Genomic DNA, 20,168 nt, shown 5'->3' with positions numbered 1-20,168 from the left:
TTTTGCTCAGGTCTCAATCACTATCAATAGTATAGCAACAAGCAGGTAATATCAAGCGACTACAAAATTAGGTAGCAAAAATCCTTAGGAGAAATCCAACTACAAAATGGGAGGCCAGGGGCAGTACCTGAGTGATTTTGACGTAGAAGTCTACCCTTCCATTCCCTTCAGATAAAAATCATCAAGTGGATGTAAAAAAAAAAAATACATCCCAAGGGAGAAAAAAAATCGAGAGCGAAGTACCTCCCTGCCGATATACACAGGAAGAGGGATCTTTCACACTTTTGGGAATACCCTTTAACACAAAGAGCATCTTCCTGAGGGAAAGCTATTTCGAAGAATTGAGAGCCAAGCTACATAAGTCCATCGAATCAGGGAAAACGAGATCAGTATCACTGATAGGAAAGGTCCACCTTGTAAACTCTAGCTTGCTCTCTAAACTATGGTATATATCTCAACTTACACCTCCTCCGCCAAAATTCATAAAGAGCGTGGACAATATTATAAGAAACTTTATCTGGAGGGGAAGGCGCCCACAGATATCGATGGATATCCTCCAACAACCACCAGGGCAAGGCCTGGGACTCATTAACCGGAAATATCAAACTGACGCGATACTGGCCACGTGGTTTAAAGAATGGCGGAAGCAATGTCTACTGGGCTCCGCCCAATTTGGATACAACTCACTATACACATATTCGAAAGATTCTACGCTCCAGCTGGAATGGGAATGGGTATCCTGGCAACGCAGTACACACAACACAAACTCATCCGAACAGATGGAATCTGGCCTCACCTACTGAGAGTATGGAGAAGTCTGAGCGGCAAATTGGATCTCACCCAGAAATTCTACATCGAAGCAACGCTCTCTCTCCCCATAAACAACAGCTCTTACTTCACAATGGGCGGATGTCCATTAAAATCGAAAGGCGAAAGTGTGGGACTGGTCAAACTAGGTGACTTCTTTAAATTCAACCGAAGGACTAACTTGTACAAACCGATGGTAGAACCAGAAGTCCATGAGAATGTAGCAAGAAATTCCAGCCAATATTTCAGCCGATTTAGAGACAGCTACATAATTCTTCAGTAGCACTGGAGGAAACGAGAGATCCAACTGAATCCACAACTGGCTGATGCCCTGCTACAGTGCATACCACTGATCGAAGGACCATCCACATTCCCGCTTGGTAAATGTGTGTTAACTGGCAAAAAGATCAAAAACTTCCGTACAAAAATCGGAAGGTTCTATAAGACAAGCAAAGGAGAGAATATCACTCCAGAATGGAAAGAGACCTCAAGCGATTCCATCAGATGGGAGATAGCTTGGATGTGCTGGAAAAAGCGGCCGAGTGAATCCAAGCGTAGGGCGCTAAGATGGAGGCTCTTGAAACACAGATTGGTGACAGATATCATCACTAATAAGTGGACAGAAGAACCTAATATTTACAAGCGGTGCACAACCAACGCAGTGGAAACCATTATTCATGCTTACCTGGAATGCCCAGGCATAAATCGGCTATGGCAAACGGTAGACGGTTACGTCTGCCGCATTCTTGGAGTAAGAGCCCACGAATCGACCAAGGAAGACAGTCTATTTGGAGCAGACTACAATACCATGGGCTACCAACGGGAAGTAGTGTCAACGGTCCATGATGCAGCAATCTGGATCATCTATCGATCAAGATTATCGATAATAATGGATAACCCACAACCAAGCGAAATAACGCTCGCTGAACAACTAGGACACGAAATACAAAAAATTGTGAGGTCCAAATGGTGGTCAGCGTCCATAAAGGATAAGAAAGAAGATCTCCAAGAGCTTTGGTGAAAGAGGAGCTGGATACAAGTCCAAGGAGACGAAATATCCTTCATCCAAACAGTTAGCTCCAATACAACTATTCCGAATACTCTACCATCCATATTCTAATTTCCTATTTTTTTCCCTTCCCTCTCTCGTATACCACTCTCCTTGAAAAATAAGAAAATTAGGCACCCTCTCTACATTTCTTACATGTATTGCTTGTTTTCTGATATCTTATATCTATCAATTTCCTCTACTAACGAAAAAGGATACAAAAAAAGTTTTACGTAAAAATAAGAAAAATAACGAAAGCGAGAAGATATTAAGCATGTAGAAACCATTGTTGTACGTGTTGTAATATTGCGCTATATTCGTCATGATACTCGCGAATATTGCACTTGCACCCAATGCTACACCCGTACTTCGCTTTCGATTTTTTTTACTTAAATAAACCCATCCATATTTACTTATTGTTCTTCACCAATCTCCTATTTTTACCTAGGTGAGGATATTTTTATATTTTATAATTATGATTATTATACTTATTAATAAGACCAAACTTTATATAAAAAAGTATAGTCTTTCGCAAAAACCACAAAAAACGGTCCGATTTCGCGTTATGTTGAGCTCTTTGACATTAACTCGTTAATATTGGGAGCAATTATATATAATAAAGTTTCGTAAAAAAAATCCGTAATAAACCTGGATGATATTGGCGGAGTAGGCTATCCTATCATTTAACTACATCAGACTTATTTCAATAAAGGGTTCATAAATAATTAATATTAAATAATAAAAAAAAATCCTTAGAGTTCGCGGGGTTTTTCCTGGCTATCAATGATATTTACTAGTAGTTTCGTAATACATTTATGTGATCAGAAAGATGTCAATAGTGTTAATAGAAATTTGTTTAACTCGTAATTACTACAATTATTACTACTCCTTTAATAGATTTATTATTTAATTAGTGAAGAATCAAATGGAATAAACAGATAAAAAGGTGCATCAAGCAAGAATATATGAACAATTATCATTGTTTTATATGATGCAATTCAGAGGAAAGAATTAAAAGAAAAGAAAACTGAATAACTAAAATTGAGTTATTTACACCACATGAAAAAAAAACAGAGTTAGAGGATATGGAGCAAGGGATATATAGGGAACGAAACTGGTTATAAAAGATGGAATGAAAATTACAATTCCTTGAGATCCATCACTATCCCTGAATCACGGATTTCTCTTGTGGTATAAGTAGTGCGACGAGTGGTATTAGCAGCTGTGCCGCCATCAAATGCATATACTTTTCGAGCCACTCCACCCGAAGATTGCAGCATTACCGTTGATGATACACCAAGATTTGGACCTAAGAATATATTATTCGCTATGCTCGGTATGCGAGGAGACAGAGGAGAACTAGGTAATGGAGAAGTTGGCGGAGCCTGAAGTTGATTTTCTAGAACTAAATAATATCCGGCCCAGGCAGCCAGAACGAGAGGAGCCGTCCAGTCTTCAGTTATTCCGAAAAATTCTGTTACCGCGAGAAATAAATAGGTAATCGGTGCAAGCATTGGCCAATTGGGAAAGTTAACCTCATATTGTGATATCTGACAAGTGGATATTGATGCTACTATATTTTGGTGCATGAATTGACTGCTGCAATATAGCGAAGATGATGCAGAAAGTGACCCAGGCATACACGGATAATTATCAACTGTACTGTCACCAATAACCTGTTCACCTATACTTGGACTTCGCTCATTAGACGCTAGGATAACTTGACAAATCTCTTGGTAAAATAGGCGACTAAACATGTATATAAGTGAAATAAGACGCTCAGAAAATTTTAAAAGGGTTGATTGGAGCTGTTGCCAATTTTTACGATTGGACAGTTTTGTGCTTAGTACCCTCCAAAGCATCGTAAATGCCTGCTCTAAATCTAGCTCGTCTATTAGATAATTTCTAGCAGATACAGGGGAGGCAACCTTTACGGATCCTTCATTTAACTGCAGATCCATGGGAGCATTTGATGAGGTAACTGTAGATGTATCATTATTGGATATTTGAGGCTCAGTTATTTTAGGCTCTTCGTTCTAAGATAATAAATATGGTAAAGATATTGTTGTGATTATCGAGGAAAAAAACGAAAATAACCTGAAGGGAATCATATCTTGTCTTAAGCTCGGTATATTGTTTTCCTAACTCCTCTTTTGACGCTAAAGTTTCTTTGTAAAGTATTTCGGCGTCATCACGCTGCTTCCGTACCTCACTGAGGGAAGCTTCCAATTCAGTCAAGGCGCTCTCCAACTATATAGAAATAAATAAATGTATCTATATATTATAAAATGACGCAAACATATTAAACTAGATAGTAACCTCAATCTTTCTTTGTTCTATTTCTAGCCATCGATTGTTGTCAGATTTGTTCGTAGAATGAATTACTGGTCGACAAACATGTCGGGAAACATCGTTAGTCCCGGATGTTACTGATGAAGCCGTACCTAGTTTTATTGATTCTTCAGTAAAACAACATGTTGTCGAACAAGCAGGATTGCCTGCCAGCTATTAAAAGTTTCATTAATACTGAAGTTCTCGTCAAAAGTAGTTAAATTTGGGTTTGATTACCTGCCGATGTAAAAACGCAACTTGCTGAACCAGAAATTCATACTGTGGACCCATTTCTTTAAGAGGGGCTTCACTGCGAAGGCGTCGGATTTCTAGAATGTTCTCATCAAGCTCTTGCTTCAGCAGACGATTAGCCCGCTGTAGCCGAACATTTTGGAGTTTAAGGACTTGACAGCGTTCCTCTGCCTCAGCTTTAGCAGAATTTGTGTTATTTTCTTGTTCAACTTTTAGTAAACGATTGGCGCGTTGTAATCTAACATTTTGAAGGGTAAGGCGCTCCACTTGTGATTCCAACTGTTTCATACGAGTCAAGCTCTCTGCAAGTTGCACTTGATGACGATTTTCTTCTTCAGAATAAACTGGTCGGTTATCCTAAAAAAACATGTTGAGTGGTCATTTAGGTATATTATTTTGCACGACTACTAACTTTCTCCAATTGGGGTATCGACAGATTCATCAGATTACTATTTGCACTGAAACGCTTATTGTTGATTCTTGAAGCCCGTTTAGTATTAGAATGATTTGCCCGTTCTAAGAGCTTTTTCATCCTTTCTTCCATTGATCGACGAGGATCCGATGGTGAACCTGGAGGACAAGATGTATGACGCGATGAAGTGCTGGAAGTTGATGAAGACACGCTAGCGCTATCAGCTGACCTCCTACCAAAGCTTAGTATTCTCTTGAAGCTAGCTCCTTTTTCGTTGAGCTAAAAGAATATTGATAATGATTATAATACAGATCAAAAATGTGTGCACGGATTCTGGCAAATACCGTTGGACTTTGAGAACGAGAGGGATGATCAATTGAAGCCATTTTCGATTGCTTTGATTTCTGCTACACCTTCAAAAAAAAACAGATACAAACATGAAATTCGTGAAAAGAGTGTGCGTTTAGTTTTAACACGAATATTAAAAGAATAAAAGAAAGACAGCAAGAGGGGGTATTCATAAGGGATTAGAGTAGAAAGAAGATAAACACCCCGCACGTTCAATATTTTTCAGATTTTTTTTCGGCCATTCCTTTTGCAGAGCGAGTTATAGAAATTTCAGAAAATCAGAAAGAAATGAACTTCAGTAAGAATTTTAAATAATGAAAAATAGATCATTGACATATAACATTGATACATATAAACATATATACTGCTAGAAGTTGGCTGAAATTTAAGAATAAAATGAGAGGATATAGATAAAGAATACAACAGGAGTAAAAATTTAACTAGTTCAAATGCGATAATCCCCCATTTCGTATTTATTTTCCCATTGATTTTGTCGGTTGTAGTTGGCGCGTCGTCTCAGATTACCTGCGTAAGAAGATGTGGCAGCAGCAAAATACATCTAAAATATACAAAGCACATTACAGTGCTATTCAGATATATATGCAAAGCATAGAGATAATTACCATGAGCAAAAATCCTACTCCTAATGCTACCCCTAAGACAATTAAAATAATTCGGAATCCAGTTGTACACCCCTCTTGCAGTTGGTTATACTCCGCTGAACCGGCAGGAGGTATACCGGTGTTAGCGTTAAAACCTTTCTGGTTCTGGTTGTTGTAGGCATTAAATGCAATACATCCTTGCATTATCATGTCACGATTGATAACAAGAATAACGATAATAGTAAGAAGTCCGCCGAGCCATAATAAAGATGCAATCCACGCAACAATTGAAAATATTGTAACCAGAAAAGATGCTCTCTATGGTAGTTAATAAATGTCTAGTTAAATTCTCCAAATATATGTATATGAATTTGAGCGTCAGTACCGCAAGTGTTCCCAATATTCCCAAAAGTCCGGCAAGTCCAAGGACAGCAGCGACGGAAATCATCAAGTACCATGCCCAATAGGCATTGTAGAAAGTAGTAAACCAGGAATCAACCACAGAACGATACAACATCAATAAGGTAATACCAGCCACTCCCACGCAGAGGTAGAGGAAGCTAATAAGAAATGTTCCAACACGAAGAGGGAAGCATATGCAACATTTTGAAAACATTTTAGTGTTAAGGAATTGCATTTGAACGATGGCTAAAAGGTTCATTTAAAAGGGCGTTGAGAATTTTCTGCCGAGCCACAGTGGCTTATGAATGATGAATATTCACATGCACGATTTTAATTAAATTTCTTGCGTTTTCAGTTCTCTCCACTTTTACTAGATCTATTAACCAATTTATTATTTTATAAATTATGGCCCCACCCCTCAAAGGAATTCGAGTTTTGGAGCTAGCTGGTCTAGCTCCCGTACCTTTTGCAGGTAATAAATGTTCATTCTTTGACGTTATGAAAAATCTATACCTGTCTTTTGGCTAGGAATGATTCTCTCGGATTTTGGAGCTGATGTTATTCGAGTGGACCGTGTAGGAACTACAAATGTTGATACTCTTTGCAGGTATACATTGTCTTTCTGGTGAAAAATTTATATCAGATTTGATACATTTGATAAAATAGGAACAAAAAGTCAATTGCTGTAAACCTTAAGCAACCTGCGGGCGTTGAAGTAGTGAAGCAACTCGCAAAGAGAGTAGACATTTTACTTGATCCATTTCGGCCAGGTATAATGGAAAAGCTCAATTTGGGACCAGATGCCTTATGTGCTATTAATCCTCGGCTCATATATGCGCGTCTAACTGGATATGGACAAGAGGGTATTTTTTGCAACTCCTCGGTTATGAAGAAGAAAGGAGCAAAAGCATAATACTTATTTTGCCAAACTAAGGTTCATTATCCCAGGCTGCAGGTCATGATATAAACTATATAAGTATGTCAGGTGTACTGTCAATGATGGGTAGGAGGGGTGAGAGACCATACTTCCCCATTAATCTGCTTGGTAACTATCGTTTTACAAATAGGATAATAGTCTGATATGATTTATAGTTTAATCTTTATTTATAAACAGCTGATTTTGCTGGAGGCGGGCTCTTGTGTGTTTGTGGCATTTTAATGGCACTTTACGAGCGACAACAATCTGGGCTTGGACAGGTCATTGATAATAGCATGGTGAGATTCAGCGATATAGATAATGAAAAATTGATATATTCTCATGACATATTCTCCATATAGACAAATGGAGTCGCCTATCTCGGTACTTTTCTTTATAACCTAAAGAAATTTGGGTTTGAGTTCCAAGAAGAGCGTGGTGCAAATTTATTAGACGGAGGGGCACCGTTTTATGAAGGTAAAGTCACCGACTTATCACATTAAGACAGCTTTGCAATATCTCCACATTATTACTCAATAGTTTACAAAACATCCGACGAAAAGTTTCTATCGGTGTGAGTATATGCATTGAATTAATGCTATAATATATTATTTCAATTTTCAAACTCTTCATACTAATAGCGGTGCGTTGGAGCCACAGTTTTATTCTGAGCTGATAAAAGGAATGGGTTTATCTTCTCTTGTCAATCTCAGCACACAGAACGATCCATCCACTTGGCCAGAACTACAAAGACTATTTGCCGATACTTTTGCTTCCCAACCTCTTGAACATTGGCTAAAGGTTTTCAATGGAACAGATGCATGCGTCACTCCAGTAGTTGACTTTACAGCCTGTAATTATCCATCTCCAGCTCCGAAACTTTCGAGATCCCCAGCTATTGAACCCCAAATTGAGGATACTTCTGTGTTTTTAGAAGTAGGACAGCATACTATGGAAATCCTACGCGAAATAGGTTATTCTCCAAAGCAATTGCAAAGAATGCTTGCCGAGAATGCAATAGCAGGGAGTGAGATAATTAACTCAAAGTTATGAGTGATGTTTTTTTTAATATGCTTACGTTGATTTATTTCGACTTTTTCGCCCAGAGAGAAATTCTGTAATACCTTGTTTAATTAATAGCTAAATCTTTCGATCAGAATTTATTATATTTATACCTCTCATAGACTCTCTGGTACAAGCAAAGAATAGGTAGTTCTTATGGTGGGTGAATAAGAGTCCTTCAATACCTCACTAGCTGAGTTAGTAATCTCCTCTTTAATATCATAAAAGCAGCATAATATAAATTAGTGTTATTACACAAGTGAGATCAAAAGAAATCAAGACATTGAACGAAAGACAAAAGCAAAGTCATTAATGAAAAATATATATATTAACTAAAAAGTTCTGCGAGTATTGATCATTCATACAACTTCTTAGCCTTGTCCATGGAATCTGGAGCGTTTTTGATTTCTCTGTTAATGTCTATCATTCCCTCAGAATCGCCAGAAACGACCCAACGAATAGGTTCGGTCCAAATTGTGTCTGTAGAGGGATTCACTGACAAACGCCTAATACCATTGCTATTAATTTTCGCACTTCTTACATCAGCTAATAACCAAGCAATTTCTTGCGCAGTGTTCGTGAGAAGCGCATGAATTTTACGTAGTTCTGTTATGTTAATATCAGAAGGAGATATATCACGGTTAGATGAATTTTCGAGTACGTCTCCGCGAATTACAGTCTCATAGGTATTTGGGACACCAAGTTTAATTTTGACTTCGTCTAAAGTGCGTTTAATGCGATAGAATTCCTGATCACTCTCAATTCTGATTTCTTGAGTAGTTGTTGAAGGGTGATCACTCTGAAGACGAAAGCTTATACGCGCCCCAAAAGTAAATTGGCGTGAGAAAGGTCTCAAATGAAGAAACGATTTATGAGCCGTGGACATTATTGTACAAATAAAGCAATGAGGAAAGATTGGAATATGTTGAAATGATTTATAAAATAATTACTCAGGCTCCAAGTTCGATAGAATTTAAATATGGAGTGATAGTAAAATCGAATGATAGGGAGCTCCATTGTCTGATCTCGTGACTTCGATAACTGATGTTGCCAACCTAGTTATTCCTTATATAGCAACAATAATTGCCCCGTATCTAAATAAAATTTAGTTACGAATAATACATTTCACCGCTGAGTATTCTATGCTCAATGGCAATAGCGAAGTACCGTAACGCAAATTCGATAAATACGTCTTTAGCCTTACTAATCTTATATAGAGAAAGCAATCCATTTGCATTTTTATTTTGGATATTTGCAGCTTTATAAAAATATGGCGAGAATTCAATTTTCGATAAAAAAGTACCACTAGACAAGGTGCATCGGTAATCTTATGAGTTTTGCTAGAATACTACTCTCTTTGTGTTGGTGTATATTGTTTATCCCTTACCTTCTGCCAAGTCACTCAAGCTATATACCTATCGGAAAATACCACCAGAAATTTATCTCAAAACAGCTTGAACTAATATCTATTTTAAATATACCTTTAAACATCACGTATATTAAGATTAGTATATCAATATATGTCTATCGAGCAGATCTTTTACCATGTAATTTTAGATGCAGCATTCATATATAAGCAGTGCTGCGAAATGATAAATCTAATAAAATAAAAGCTAAAACAAGACAAATTCAAATGCATCATTTAAATTGCCAAGAAAACGTCACATTGGAATAGTCATTTCTTCAGCTATGTATTCTTTTTAGTGTTGACGTAATTACTAGTCATTCTAAACATATCTATTCTTACATTGAAAAGGTTGCAACTCCTCCTCCCATCTTACTCCTCTGTCAACAGCTGGAAGTTATTGCTGAAATGAAAATATTATCACTAATTTTTGTTCGTTATAGGTTTATAATTATGGAGGAGATATTATATTGTACTTGAATATTTTACCAATTATTGAGTCATATAATCACGAATATAACTAGCTATGTTGCTCATTTTAAAAATTTACCTTCTTGGATTTGCCACCAATTCAAAAATCTGCGGAGTTGTAAATCGCAAGATGATATGAAATTATGAAATGGAGTAGGAGAATTTCATTTTTGGCTATAACCGTTCCAGAAAAGTAGGAAGCAACGGAATTGGCCTATATGAAAACAAAATGTATAAAATGTTTTCAAGTAGTTTCTCTACTGGTGATAAATTTCAATCAACTTTGCTGTTTTCTTTCTCGTAATATCTATTGCACTTTTTGTACCGATTAAACGGTGCTATTTATTATGTTGAAAAAGAAAAGTCGATCTGTTTTCGCAGTTGCATGGCTGTTTCTCCTTGTCCAAAAGAGCTTTTCTTTTGGAACTCTGTGTGAGAATGAGCCATCTGAATTTCTTGGGGGTAACGATGGGTATACAGCTGATATGAAGAGAAGCCCTTTGAATGGAGTAGATTGGATAAGATGGGGGCAACTGGCCTTTATGCGACCACTTGAATACAGGAGACAATATGTGGAGAAGTGGGAGAGTTTTTCCAAAAATAAGATCAAGGAAAAATCCATCGCGAATCCCATAGACACACCCCCTAATCTCAAAATTGCCTTTCTTGCTGATCAAGGCTTAGGTGAGAATCCTCGTCGCGTATTGAAGATGATTCGAAATTGGGGAGCAAGTGCAGTCATCCATAATGGTGATTTTGATTACAATGATTCTCCACGGCTGTGGGTCCAACAGGTAGAATATAGATAATCACCTTATATATATTATCATATAAAAAAGAATTTTTTTCAGATTGATGAGATTCTAGGGCCGAATTTTCCTTACTTTGCTACCATCGGGAACCACGATTTAGTGAAATGGAAAGGAAAATATGGTTATAAGCATTTAATGATCGACAGGCTTTATCGTACAAAGCTATATCAGAATTGTCGCGGCGATTATGGAGTCAACATGGAATGTAATTTTAAGGGTTTGGTAATAAATGACGACTTAAGAAATATTTCTTTTATTTACTAAATATATAATATCATATACAATATCGTAGCACTTAATACTTTCTGGAGTTGGAACGAGAGGAACAGGACATGCCGAGTTTGCCGAAAAGTCGCTTTCTAAGAGTACTAACACGTGGAAAATATGGTAATCCTTAACAACCACACGTTTACTGATCTCAATCTAATGAATATAATCAAATTTCTCTCTATCAAGCAATTGGCATAAGAATCAGCGGATGCTACAGACTGGTATGAAAGAAATTTACGCAAAACTTCAAGTTTTCTCTAAGTGAGATCGTTTATTTAGGTAACAAGAGGGACGAAACCGGCTATGAAATATATGAAATCTGTCGGAAATATGGAGCATTAGTGGCTACTGCTCATGAGCACTCCTATTCACGTACTCATCTAATGTCTAACTTCGAATCGCAAAAAATCGAGTCGATGAATTCGAGCATCCAGCTGCGACCTGGGCATAGCTTCGCGTTTGTTAATGGAATTGGCGGCGAGGAAACAAGACCATGGCAAAATGGTATGCAAAACCACCCATGGTGGGCAGCTGCAGGAAGCAGTGATGTAAGTATTGGATTTTTACAGTAATAAATGTACATATATATAATCTTCATATTCATAATCGGTCAATATAGAATGGGATTTCATTCGGCGCGATGCTCTGCGAATTCCATATCAATGGTCAGCCAAATAAAGCGCAGTGTCAATTCCAGGATATTGATGGGAAAATATGGGATGGTAAATGCCTTGAGAGATTTCCAAATAACCAGAATTGTTATTAACTAACTGTGTCGTTTCATTGCTATTTAGACTTTGATATAACCTCTCACCCTAAAGAGCCTGCCCCTACTGACTTCCATCGCAAACCTAAATCGCATTATCGAGAATATCCAGTCGCATCTCATGACGATGTGACACTAAGGCGAAAAATAGTCAAAAAAGCCTCCAGTCGCCATTCTCTCTACAATACATCGTTTAAAATAGCAGAATCCGCCCCAGATTATTTTCCCATTGCCAAAAGTTGCAATAACGAAGCGTACGAAAAAAATAACCTGACTAGAGGTTCGGACGTCACCCTCCGATTTCAGGGCGTAAAAGAAATGGCAGCATATTCAACCAAAAGACTCCAAAACGCACACCTTCAAATATTAGTTATTCCCGGATCCTCTCACGTGAATCATATAAAGAGTGAGAAGACAGTGCATTTGTCCATTTCTGTTCGACCAGCGGAAGAGGTAGTAGCGGAGAGAACACTCACCATATCAATCCAAGCTCCACTATCCGAATTTGAAACAGGCGAAATATGGGTCTCCCCAGATATATCGCCCCTATTCACCACTACAAATGGACTTGACGTATTAAAGAATGGTTTGAGTTTGGATATCAGGGGCTGTGTCAAAAAAAATGCAATGGACAATACAATAGATGAAGATTTCGAAATTTCCGCTTACTCTTGGGGTGAAAAGGGTTGTTTTGCGCCTACTTTGGTATTTCAAACTTTAGATGCATAAAGCACTAGTATGGGCTATTGGTGTACATATTAACTGTAACTATTTTCACTTTTTAACCCATTTTTGAAAAAAGTCTGCAACGAAAAAATTTTGTTACTGCATAAAATAATTAAAGATACAATTAGAATCTTTTATTATAACAATGATAAGCAGATGCGTGAAAACTACTTTTATTCTGATATTTAAGTTTATAATATTAAACATATACGCTCATACTCTGAAATGTATAATTTTTCATTGTTTGAGAATGAGTGATGTACTTACATAACCGTGAAACACAAAAGAATATCTATGGATGGTTGAAATACTACGATTTGATTGTTTTTTCTTCAGTATTCAGCGCCAGGCTCACATAAACATTTGTAAGGGAATCAAGACAAGGGTGTCAGCGTAGGCCAGTAGAGAATGATACATTCATTTAAAGGCGCTTGCAAAATTACTTTATTATTTAAAATGGGCTAAATTTCCAGGCTTCTGTTATACGTTTTTGGTAATAAGGTGAGGAAAATAGAGAAAAAAACATGGATGCTTAGAGGCTTGCTTTATAATGTCAATGAAATTGAAGCAATTCAGTGATCTTCATAATGTAATCTAACAATATAAACTATATTTGCATATAGTATGGTGTTATGAAGAGCAAGTATCCCACAATGAGAAGAATAAATAGGGTTATTTTGGTCACTATAAAAAGTTCTTTTGAGACAGTATCAACAAAGTCAGAGAAGAAACTTGAAAAAATTTGGAAATGAGATGATATATATCGAATATAGATGCAAAATGGGTGATGGATAAGAAAGTCCCGATAAATTTCAACTAATTCATATTGATCTTGAACTCTTCAGTAGTTGAAGAAGCCACACTTTGGTCTCGCGCCTCTTCGTCGTTGCCATTTATAAGCGGATACTTTGCAACGGAATTTCTGCGTGCAGTGGGTCCCTCTGCCTCCAGCATCCTACGCACTTGCTCCATAGAGGCCCCTGTGAGATCCTTAGCGTTGGTTGGAGACGTTTCGAAAAGTTTATTGGCTTTGGAGAAAGCCCATTCATAAAGATTTGTCGGAGGAGGGCGAGAAGAGATCGCATCAAGCTCTTGCTTGATAATATCACAATACTCGTCTAGTGGCAGATCGTTATCATCATATCCGAAGGGATTTTCTGGAATCGCCAAACATAGGAAATTAGTAATTTAGTTGAAGTATAGGAAATATTTATCATTATAGTCATACCAATTTCAGCACCAATACTCTCGATACCAAGCAGAATGAAGGAGGCTGCAAATGTGATTGGTATGGTGGCCCATACAAGGCTACTTAAAAGTTGGAAGGGAAGCAAGAATACGAACACCCAGATAGAAATGGTCAGGTGTACGGTATATGCAAGGGGGATAGGTGTACGGCGAATACGTTCAAAACCAGTAAGACAGTCTGTGAGTTGAGTAAGCGCATTGTGCAGGTTGGTTGTCGACGGGACATCGGCAAGATCACGGTTGCGTTGATCCTGAACATAGCTTGACAAATAAAGAGTAATCTCATAGGGAAGATTGCTTGCTTGGGAAAAACCTTCATGGCGAAGATGCTCAGTGATCAGTTTATTCATGCGCTTAGCCTCGTGGAAGTTCTTCCAAGACGAGAGGATCGTGAAGCTTGAACCCGAACGTTTCTTGAGCAGAGGGCGTTGTCCCTTTATGGCGGCAGGTGTATCAAAATTCGGAATATGATGGATAAGATGGCGCAAATCGTCATAATCGATACCAAATTCTTCCCGCAAATAGTGTTTCGTGGCAACGGCGAATGCGAGTAATAGATTCAGAACGGTTTTTTTAAGAAGAACATCCTCAGGGGTCGGCTCCTTAATATTCACCCAGACAATACGGGCGAAATTTCTAATGGAGACATTCACTGTGCTCCACAATCGACGTCCTTCCCAATAGCGGTCATAAGCAGTGCTATTTTTGTGAGATATATGAATATCACTATTCCAAATATGTGCTAGTATTTCGCTTACTTGGTACGGAATACGAGAATAAGAGATATGACCATGCTGACTAGTGTAGGAAAGTAAAACATTATTGATTCCATGAACTTTCAAGATTGAAAGATAAATAACAGGACTCACCAGATGTAATGAATGTAGGAGGAAAGGCAAGATCAGTAACTTTAGCAAGTTTAAAAAGACAGGTTAGTAGGGTTGCCCATAAGGTTGCAAGGAGTGAGCCCGGTAACACTTTCAATATGACATTTAGGGATCTCATAGTGAATTGGTATATTTAGAAAATGATGGTGAATGATGGAAAGAGAAGTTATCTCCTATTTATGTGAACCGAGAAAGAAGGAATAAGAGGGTAGAGTTGATGCGGAGTTTCCCGAGTTAATATATAGTGATATCTTGAATATCAGAATGTGAATACAACTTATAAGGCATGGCTTAGTTTATGCTCGACAAATACAAATAGAGTTGCTTCAAAGCCCGGCCGCAATTTGGGTGGGCTCTGCAGAGATTGACCGGTAGAGCCCGATCTTCAGCTGGGAATGGGGTTTCAATTAACGGCGTTTTTTCCACGGAACTTAAATATGGCTTCCTGATTATATTTCTTGGGGGGTTACAAATCCACCCATTGTTTCTGCGTTATATGGGTGCAATAAACTCTAATATCCACCATGAATTTGTGCAGTGACCGCCTTCTGCAGAATCACAATTTGACCACTAGATGGTTTTCATACACATACAAAACCCTTTCGTCTACATATATATTATTCTCCCCCTTTATAAGACCCCTGAAGAATATCCTTTAGCAAAAAATTGCACATTATTATCCATCAGTTTGTACTGTAGTGTGCGGCCTTCGAATCCACTAAGCCTCTTCGTACAGAATCGTGGTCCACGTGCAAGTGTCAATTGTCCGTGCACATCTCGAGACCGTCCTGAGCTTAGTGCTCTAGTCTGTAGAACATAATCTGCGCTATGGAGAAGAGAATTTAACAGAGCCTCCTGATCCATATCACCCGCTAAGGTATCATCGGCATGTGTTAGCGTTACTACGCATCCTCCTGTCTAAATTTAAAAGGATTAATATACATGAGTCTTTTTTATTAAAGTATGCTCTCTCACCTTTTCAGCCATCCGCAAAAGTGCTTTTGACCACTGATTTACTTCTAATACACTCCAGCCCGAGTAAAGCAATGCCGACAAATCGTCTATTACTATTAAACCACCGTTCCCCATATAAGACTTGATCACCTCATAGAAATCCTTAAGAGAGCTCCCTCTAAGAGTTGCATCTGCGGAAGAGGTTGCAGGTTCACTCCCTTCTTGTTGGGTGGCGTGAAGTGAGGTAAGTCCATCGACGAAATGTACGTATCCTGACTGGCGAGCTTCCTTCAAATTAACTCCCTGCGTTAGATCATCGAAATCATGCATTAGTTTTTTTGGTTCATAGAATTAAAAATGAAACGCATTAAGCCCTCTCTGTGGGCTTTATTTATTACCATTTTTCTTAGGCACTGGTCATAGTGAACTAGCACTTGGCTAAAGCCCACGATGACAACAGATTTTCGTGATTTGACAAATTGTGCGATGAAGTGATGTAATAAGAAATTACCCTCGGCCTCTAGCTCATCAGTAATAACAATATGAGCACCAGCTGGGGGAATATCAAAAGCAAGCGCCGTTGTGAGCGTAGGGTAAGTCATTTATAGGATTTCCTAGATCTTCACGATCTTCACGGATTTTGACAATTTGAATTTCATGTTTTACTTCTATTTCTGAATCTGATTTTACATTTTGGTAAAATGGATAACATAAATATCCATGTTAGGATATTTGATTCGATTCTAGAAATGACAAAAGTTCACTGACATAATTGAGTTTGTGCGCGTAGCTTACATATCAATTGAGGCTCTTTGCAACCTAAATTAGTTTCAACTGGCCTCCTCTTGTGAGTTCAGATGGCATGCAAAGAAATTCCCACAATGACAGCATTGCCCAGCGCACGAGTAGTGCATTTATCATATGAAGGGTCCTCTAATCCATATAAAACTCGCTATTATTGTCAAAAGAATTGAGCCAAAATTGCTATGAATATAAAGCAGATTATTGTGGCTATATGGCTTTACGTATGTTCACCCCAAATGTTGACCAGGTGTATGCCATCTTGCAATTCTGATTTCCCAAGCCTAGTGAATATTCCCTCCTTTCAGGTTTAGAGGCTTGTTTCAAACGTCGTTTCTAGACACGCGGGTGAACCATTAACCCACCAACAAATTGCAACTTAGGTATTTTAATTGCGTAATATACAGGTTGTGAGCGGAGGTGGTCAGAAAACAATGATTAGTTCAGACTAGGAGCCTGAAAATTTGTATATAGGAGCTGTTTTTTCGTGATCTTGGATACACGTGTATGCAAAAGAGTTTGACAATAAGGTAAACGAAAGGGTAGAATTTTGAATTGAAAACGGGTGACATCCTGGCTATGATAAACAATAACATCGAATGACAAATGTTGGTAGGACTCATAGTTTATTAGTATTCAGATAGTCGAATAAACATACAAAACTATCAACTCTGTACATTGAAGTGATATATAAATTTAGTGCTCTTTAGTATTAAATGATAGCGCTAAGTTGCTATCAGCCAGCTTACAAAAGAACTATTCCATGGGAATAACGGGATATGTCGGCCATTACCCTGTATCCTAACTTTTTTAAGTTCAAGCGAGAAAGTACTAAGTGGCAAATTAATGCTGGAGAGAAGTCTTATTATAATGTTATTTGAAATCCTCAGAGTACCATATTGAAACTTATCCTGGGGACGCTGATTTTCATTCACTGAGGTGACTCCCGGATAGAAGTCAATAATACCTTAAGGCTGGCATTTTTGCCAAAGATATTGGCAAAACAAGCTCAGCTCTAGAGAGCGACAATAGGTATGTTCCTTACACTGGCCTCACCAACCAGAAATAGGTTTTCTGACTATTCTTTGACCGAGGGAATAATTTTATCTCTCATCCACTTACTATTACATACATGTGACCAATCAAATTTTTGTATCCAGAGAGAGGAGAGTTCCGTCTCAATGTGAGAGCTCCTCTCCTCTTCTCATATACGCTCTTTCTAATTGTTTCTACGCCAGATCCCAGTTATGTCCGATCCAATTTCAAATCCTCCAGAAGATGGAAACCGACCAACCCTCTCTGTATAATTACCCTCGAAAACTTTTTACATCATCTAGTTGCTCAAGATTTTTTTTTCTTGACTTAACAGGAACGCGCAAAAGCCTTGCAAAAACTCCAACAGAACGAACAAAGACTCAAAGAATCGCTAGAGTTGCAATTAGGACAGGTACAAGTAGCTTCACATTATATTTCTGTCTCTCTTCTAACCATCCGCCTTATCTTTGTGCCAACTAGGCAAGACAAGCTAAAGCAGAGCTAGAAGCTTCGCTGGACACGTCCACTTTCAAAGAGTCTGCCCAGCTTGGGTAAGTCGATCGTTAATTTCATTCAATAATGTTAGTTTTTCTCCGTAACGTGTTCATATTACATTAGCGATGTCACAATTACGAGCGAAGAAATAAAGGCGCTCATGAAATCTAACGATATCGAAGAGATCAAAGCTAAATTGAGACAAGCGTACCAGTGTCTACAAGACCAAGAGCTTGCAATTAAAAAGCTGAGATTTGAACTTGAGATGGAGGTTGGTCACGTCAATATACTTCGCCATGACAATCAGATGTTGCGTCAAATGACTGTGGATATGGTAATCTTGGCTCATTATAAAAATAGGCTCTTACTTTATTAACAGTATTTAAAACAGCACGCACATGCCGAGCAAGAAGAAGAGTATATATGCAATAAATTGCTGAAAAGCATTGCTGGCCTTAAAAGAGAAAAGGGCGAGTTATTAGTGCAAGTGGAAAGAGAAGAGGAATACTTAACCAATATGCTACAAAAGAAGCTTTATCAAGTTTGTAGCCTTTTTGCTTATCTTTTGCGGTAGAATCTAAGGAATATTCATGGATGGTATATTTATTTCTAGCTACAAAAAGAAAAAGTCGATATGGAGAATGCGCTAGAGCAAGAGCAAGAATATATTGTCAATCGGTTGCAAAAACAGCTCGAAACGCTCCGCCTCCAACATCAGTCTTCTCACTCTGTCACAGGGGCAAGTTCTTCCGTTGGTGTCTCCCCAACATCCTCGTAAGTTTACTTGAATTCTCCAATCCCTTCTGCTTCGGCAAATGATTAACTACACATTCTTCTCTAAAGGCAAAAGAAATTTATTCCCGCACATTCCCCATCCGCTTCGATATCCGATTATGGGGGACCCTCACAAGGTGTGGTCGAGATGTTAAAGGCAGAAGTCAATGGACTAAGATCCAAAGTGGAGCAAATGGAGAAAGAGTGTAATATACATATTAGCTTTGCTATCATAGTTTTGATACATTTAATCTATGAATCGCACAGATGTCTCAAAGTTCAATCAGTGTAATCGCCTGAAATCAGAGTTGATAGAGCTGAGAAAAAAGCAGGGTCTTCCTATCAGTGACATACAATTAGACGAGAGGTAAGTTTAGATGAAGACTTCTAAATAAAAGTGCGTAATTAAGTCATCCTCTTTATTTGTCAATAGTCTACCTTCAGTTGTAAGGCCAAGCGTATCTCCTCGAATGCAAACTGTAAACATCTTTAAATATAGGACACTTGGCTTTTTCTTACCCATTTCTTCTTATAGCGTCGTTCTCGCTCTACTTCTAGTTCAAGATCAATTTCATCCGTTGACACCTCACTTTCACCCTCTATTACCCCGATTCCACTGGGCACGCCATTTGGCGGGAGTCTTAGCCTCGGAGACTCTTTAGGAAGCACCGGATATCCAACACCAGCGCCTGGCTCTCTTCCACGCTCGCGGTCTAGTGAGTTTTAAATCTTCATACACCCTTTCAAAATTTAATTCGATACTTAATACTTAATTGTGGCCGCCATAGCGTCCCGTGAACGCTCCCGCCCTCCAAGTATGACCGCGCCTCTAACCCAGCGACGCGTGTCTGGAGCTGGTCTTTCCTACCCACATCCGACCACTGATCAGCCCCGTTCCGGGCAACTCCAGAGCTCTACAAATCATAGTGGTTCTTCCTCATCAAATACGAAATGATATTGTATTGCTGAACGAAATTCACTCCTGTGTCGAAGCTCTTGCCCAGATGGTTATTGGTTTCATTATATATATATAATGCAAGTTTCCTAGCACCTTCTACTTTGATCTTAAACTATGAAAAATATATATAATTGAATAAACTAAATATAAGTTCCATGTTCGAGCTCAGGTTCAATCGGCTTACCAAAAAGTTTAAGAGCCCTTCGGCAACACCAGGAATCAGACCCTCATTCATTCTTAAACTTTCATTGTTCCCTCATATTGTCAAAAAATCAAAAACACGACAGCTGCAGGATTCGAACCTGCGCGGGCAGAGCCCATATGATTTCTAGTCATACACCTTAACCACTCGGTCAAGCTGTCATCGAATTGGCTGATGTGTTATG

General features: G+C 38.4%; 9 protein-coding genes and 1 non-coding gene across 10 annotated transcripts; 4 read left to right on the top strand and 6 right to left on the bottom strand.

Moving 5' to 3' along the window:
• Positions 1–649: 649 nt before the first annotated feature.
• Positions 650–1,828, top strand: VTP21DRAFT_11577 (uncharacterized protein; the record flags this gene model as incomplete). Its single annotated transcript, XM_069391036.1, has 2 exons — positions 650–1,027; positions 1,091–1,828. The coding sequence occupies 2 exons, from the start codon at positions 650–652 to the stop codon at positions 1,826–1,828; spliced, it is 1,116 nt and encodes a 371-aa protein (XP_069252208.1).
• A 1,166-nt stretch (positions 1,829–2,994) lies between these two features.
• On the bottom strand, positions 2,995–5,236 carry VTP21DRAFT_11576 (uncharacterized protein; the record flags this gene model as incomplete). The annotated part of the gene is made up of 6 exons (XM_069391035.1): positions 2,995–3,891; positions 3,953–4,105; positions 4,175–4,360; positions 4,424–4,795; positions 4,851–5,129; positions 5,195–5,236. The coding sequence occupies 6 exons, from the start codon at positions 5,234–5,236 to the stop codon at positions 2,995–2,997; spliced, it is 1,929 nt and encodes a 642-aa protein (XP_069252207.1).
• A 407-nt stretch (positions 5,237–5,643) lies between these two features.
• On the bottom strand, positions 5,644–6,461 carry VTP21DRAFT_11575 (uncharacterized protein; the record flags this gene model as incomplete). Its single annotated transcript, XM_069391034.1, has 3 exons — positions 5,644–5,757; positions 5,822–6,118; positions 6,186–6,461. 3 exons carry the CDS (start codon positions 6,459–6,461, stop codon positions 5,644–5,646), a joined length of 687 nt encoding a protein of 228 aa, XP_069252206.1.
• A 146-nt stretch (positions 6,462–6,607) lies between these two features.
• VTP21DRAFT_11574 (uncharacterized protein) lies at positions 6,608–8,171 on the top strand (the record flags this gene model as incomplete). The annotated part of the gene is made up of 8 exons (XM_069391033.1): positions 6,608–6,674; positions 6,731–6,809; positions 6,869–7,065; positions 7,137–7,247; positions 7,317–7,417; positions 7,481–7,595; positions 7,659–7,692; positions 7,760–8,171. The coding sequence occupies 8 exons, from the start codon at positions 6,608–6,610 to the stop codon at positions 8,169–8,171; spliced, it is 1,116 nt and encodes a 371-aa protein (XP_069252205.1).
• A 364-nt stretch (positions 8,172–8,535) lies between these two features.
• Positions 8,536–9,066, bottom strand: VTP21DRAFT_11573 (uncharacterized protein; the record flags this gene model as incomplete). Its single annotated transcript, XM_069391032.1, has 1 exon — positions 8,536–9,066. The coding sequence occupies one exon, from the start codon at positions 9,064–9,066 to the stop codon at positions 8,536–8,538; it is 531 nt and encodes a 176-aa protein (XP_069252204.1).
• A 1,700-nt stretch (positions 9,067–10,766) lies between these two features.
• Positions 10,767–12,633, top strand: VTP21DRAFT_11572 (uncharacterized protein; the record flags this gene model as incomplete). The annotated part of the gene is made up of 5 exons (XM_069391031.1): positions 10,767–10,850; positions 10,908–11,073; positions 11,418–11,686; positions 11,758–11,860; positions 11,933–12,633. The coding sequence occupies 5 exons, from the start codon at positions 10,767–10,769 to the stop codon at positions 12,631–12,633; spliced, it is 1,323 nt and encodes a 440-aa protein (XP_069252203.1).
• Positions 12,634–13,446: 813 nt separating this feature from the next.
• Positions 13,447–14,883, bottom strand: VTP21DRAFT_11571 (uncharacterized protein; the record flags this gene model as incomplete). The annotated part of the gene is made up of 4 exons (XM_069391030.1): positions 13,447–13,787; positions 13,859–14,577; positions 14,637–14,676; positions 14,748–14,883. 4 exons carry the CDS (start codon positions 14,881–14,883, stop codon positions 13,447–13,449), a joined length of 1,236 nt encoding a protein of 411 aa, XP_069252202.1.
• A 512-nt stretch (positions 14,884–15,395) lies between these two features.
• On the bottom strand, positions 15,396–16,321 carry VTP21DRAFT_11570 (uncharacterized protein; the record flags this gene model as incomplete). The annotated part of the gene is made up of 3 exons (XM_069391029.1): positions 15,396–15,683; positions 15,741–16,022; positions 16,118–16,321. The coding sequence occupies 3 exons, from the start codon at positions 16,319–16,321 to the stop codon at positions 15,396–15,398; spliced, it is 774 nt and encodes a 257-aa protein (XP_069252201.1).
• A 1,446-nt stretch (positions 16,322–17,767) lies between these two features.
• Positions 17,768–19,779, top strand: VTP21DRAFT_11569 (uncharacterized protein; the record flags this gene model as incomplete). The annotated part of the gene is made up of 11 exons (XM_069391027.1): positions 17,768–17,821; positions 17,890–17,967; positions 18,036–18,106; positions 18,174–18,384; positions 18,442–18,591; positions 18,664–18,824; positions 18,894–19,030; positions 19,092–19,191; positions 19,258–19,303; positions 19,360–19,540; positions 19,613–19,779. 11 exons carry the CDS (start codon positions 17,768–17,770, stop codon positions 19,777–19,779), a joined length of 1,356 nt encoding a protein of 451 aa, XP_069252200.1.
• A 284-nt stretch (positions 19,780–20,063) lies between these two features.
• On the bottom strand, positions 20,064–20,145 carry VTP21DRAFT_t120. Its single transcript has one exon. It is a non-coding gene; the product is annotated as a tRNA-Ser (tRNA).
• Positions 20,146–20,168: the final 23 nt, after the last annotated feature.

This window comes from Calcarisporiella thermophila (genome assembly GCF_041956535.1).
Source record: "Calcarisporiella thermophila strain CBS 279.70 unplaced genomic scaffold VTP21scaffold_9, whole genome shotgun sequence".
Classification (NCBI taxonomy): Eukaryota; Fungi; Calcarisporiellomycota; class Calcarisporiellomycetes; order Calcarisporiellales; family Calcarisporiellaceae; genus Calcarisporiella; species Calcarisporiella thermophila.
The sequence above is the reverse complement of the archived record's forward strand: the minus strand, read 5'-3'. Positions and strand labels throughout refer to the sequence as shown.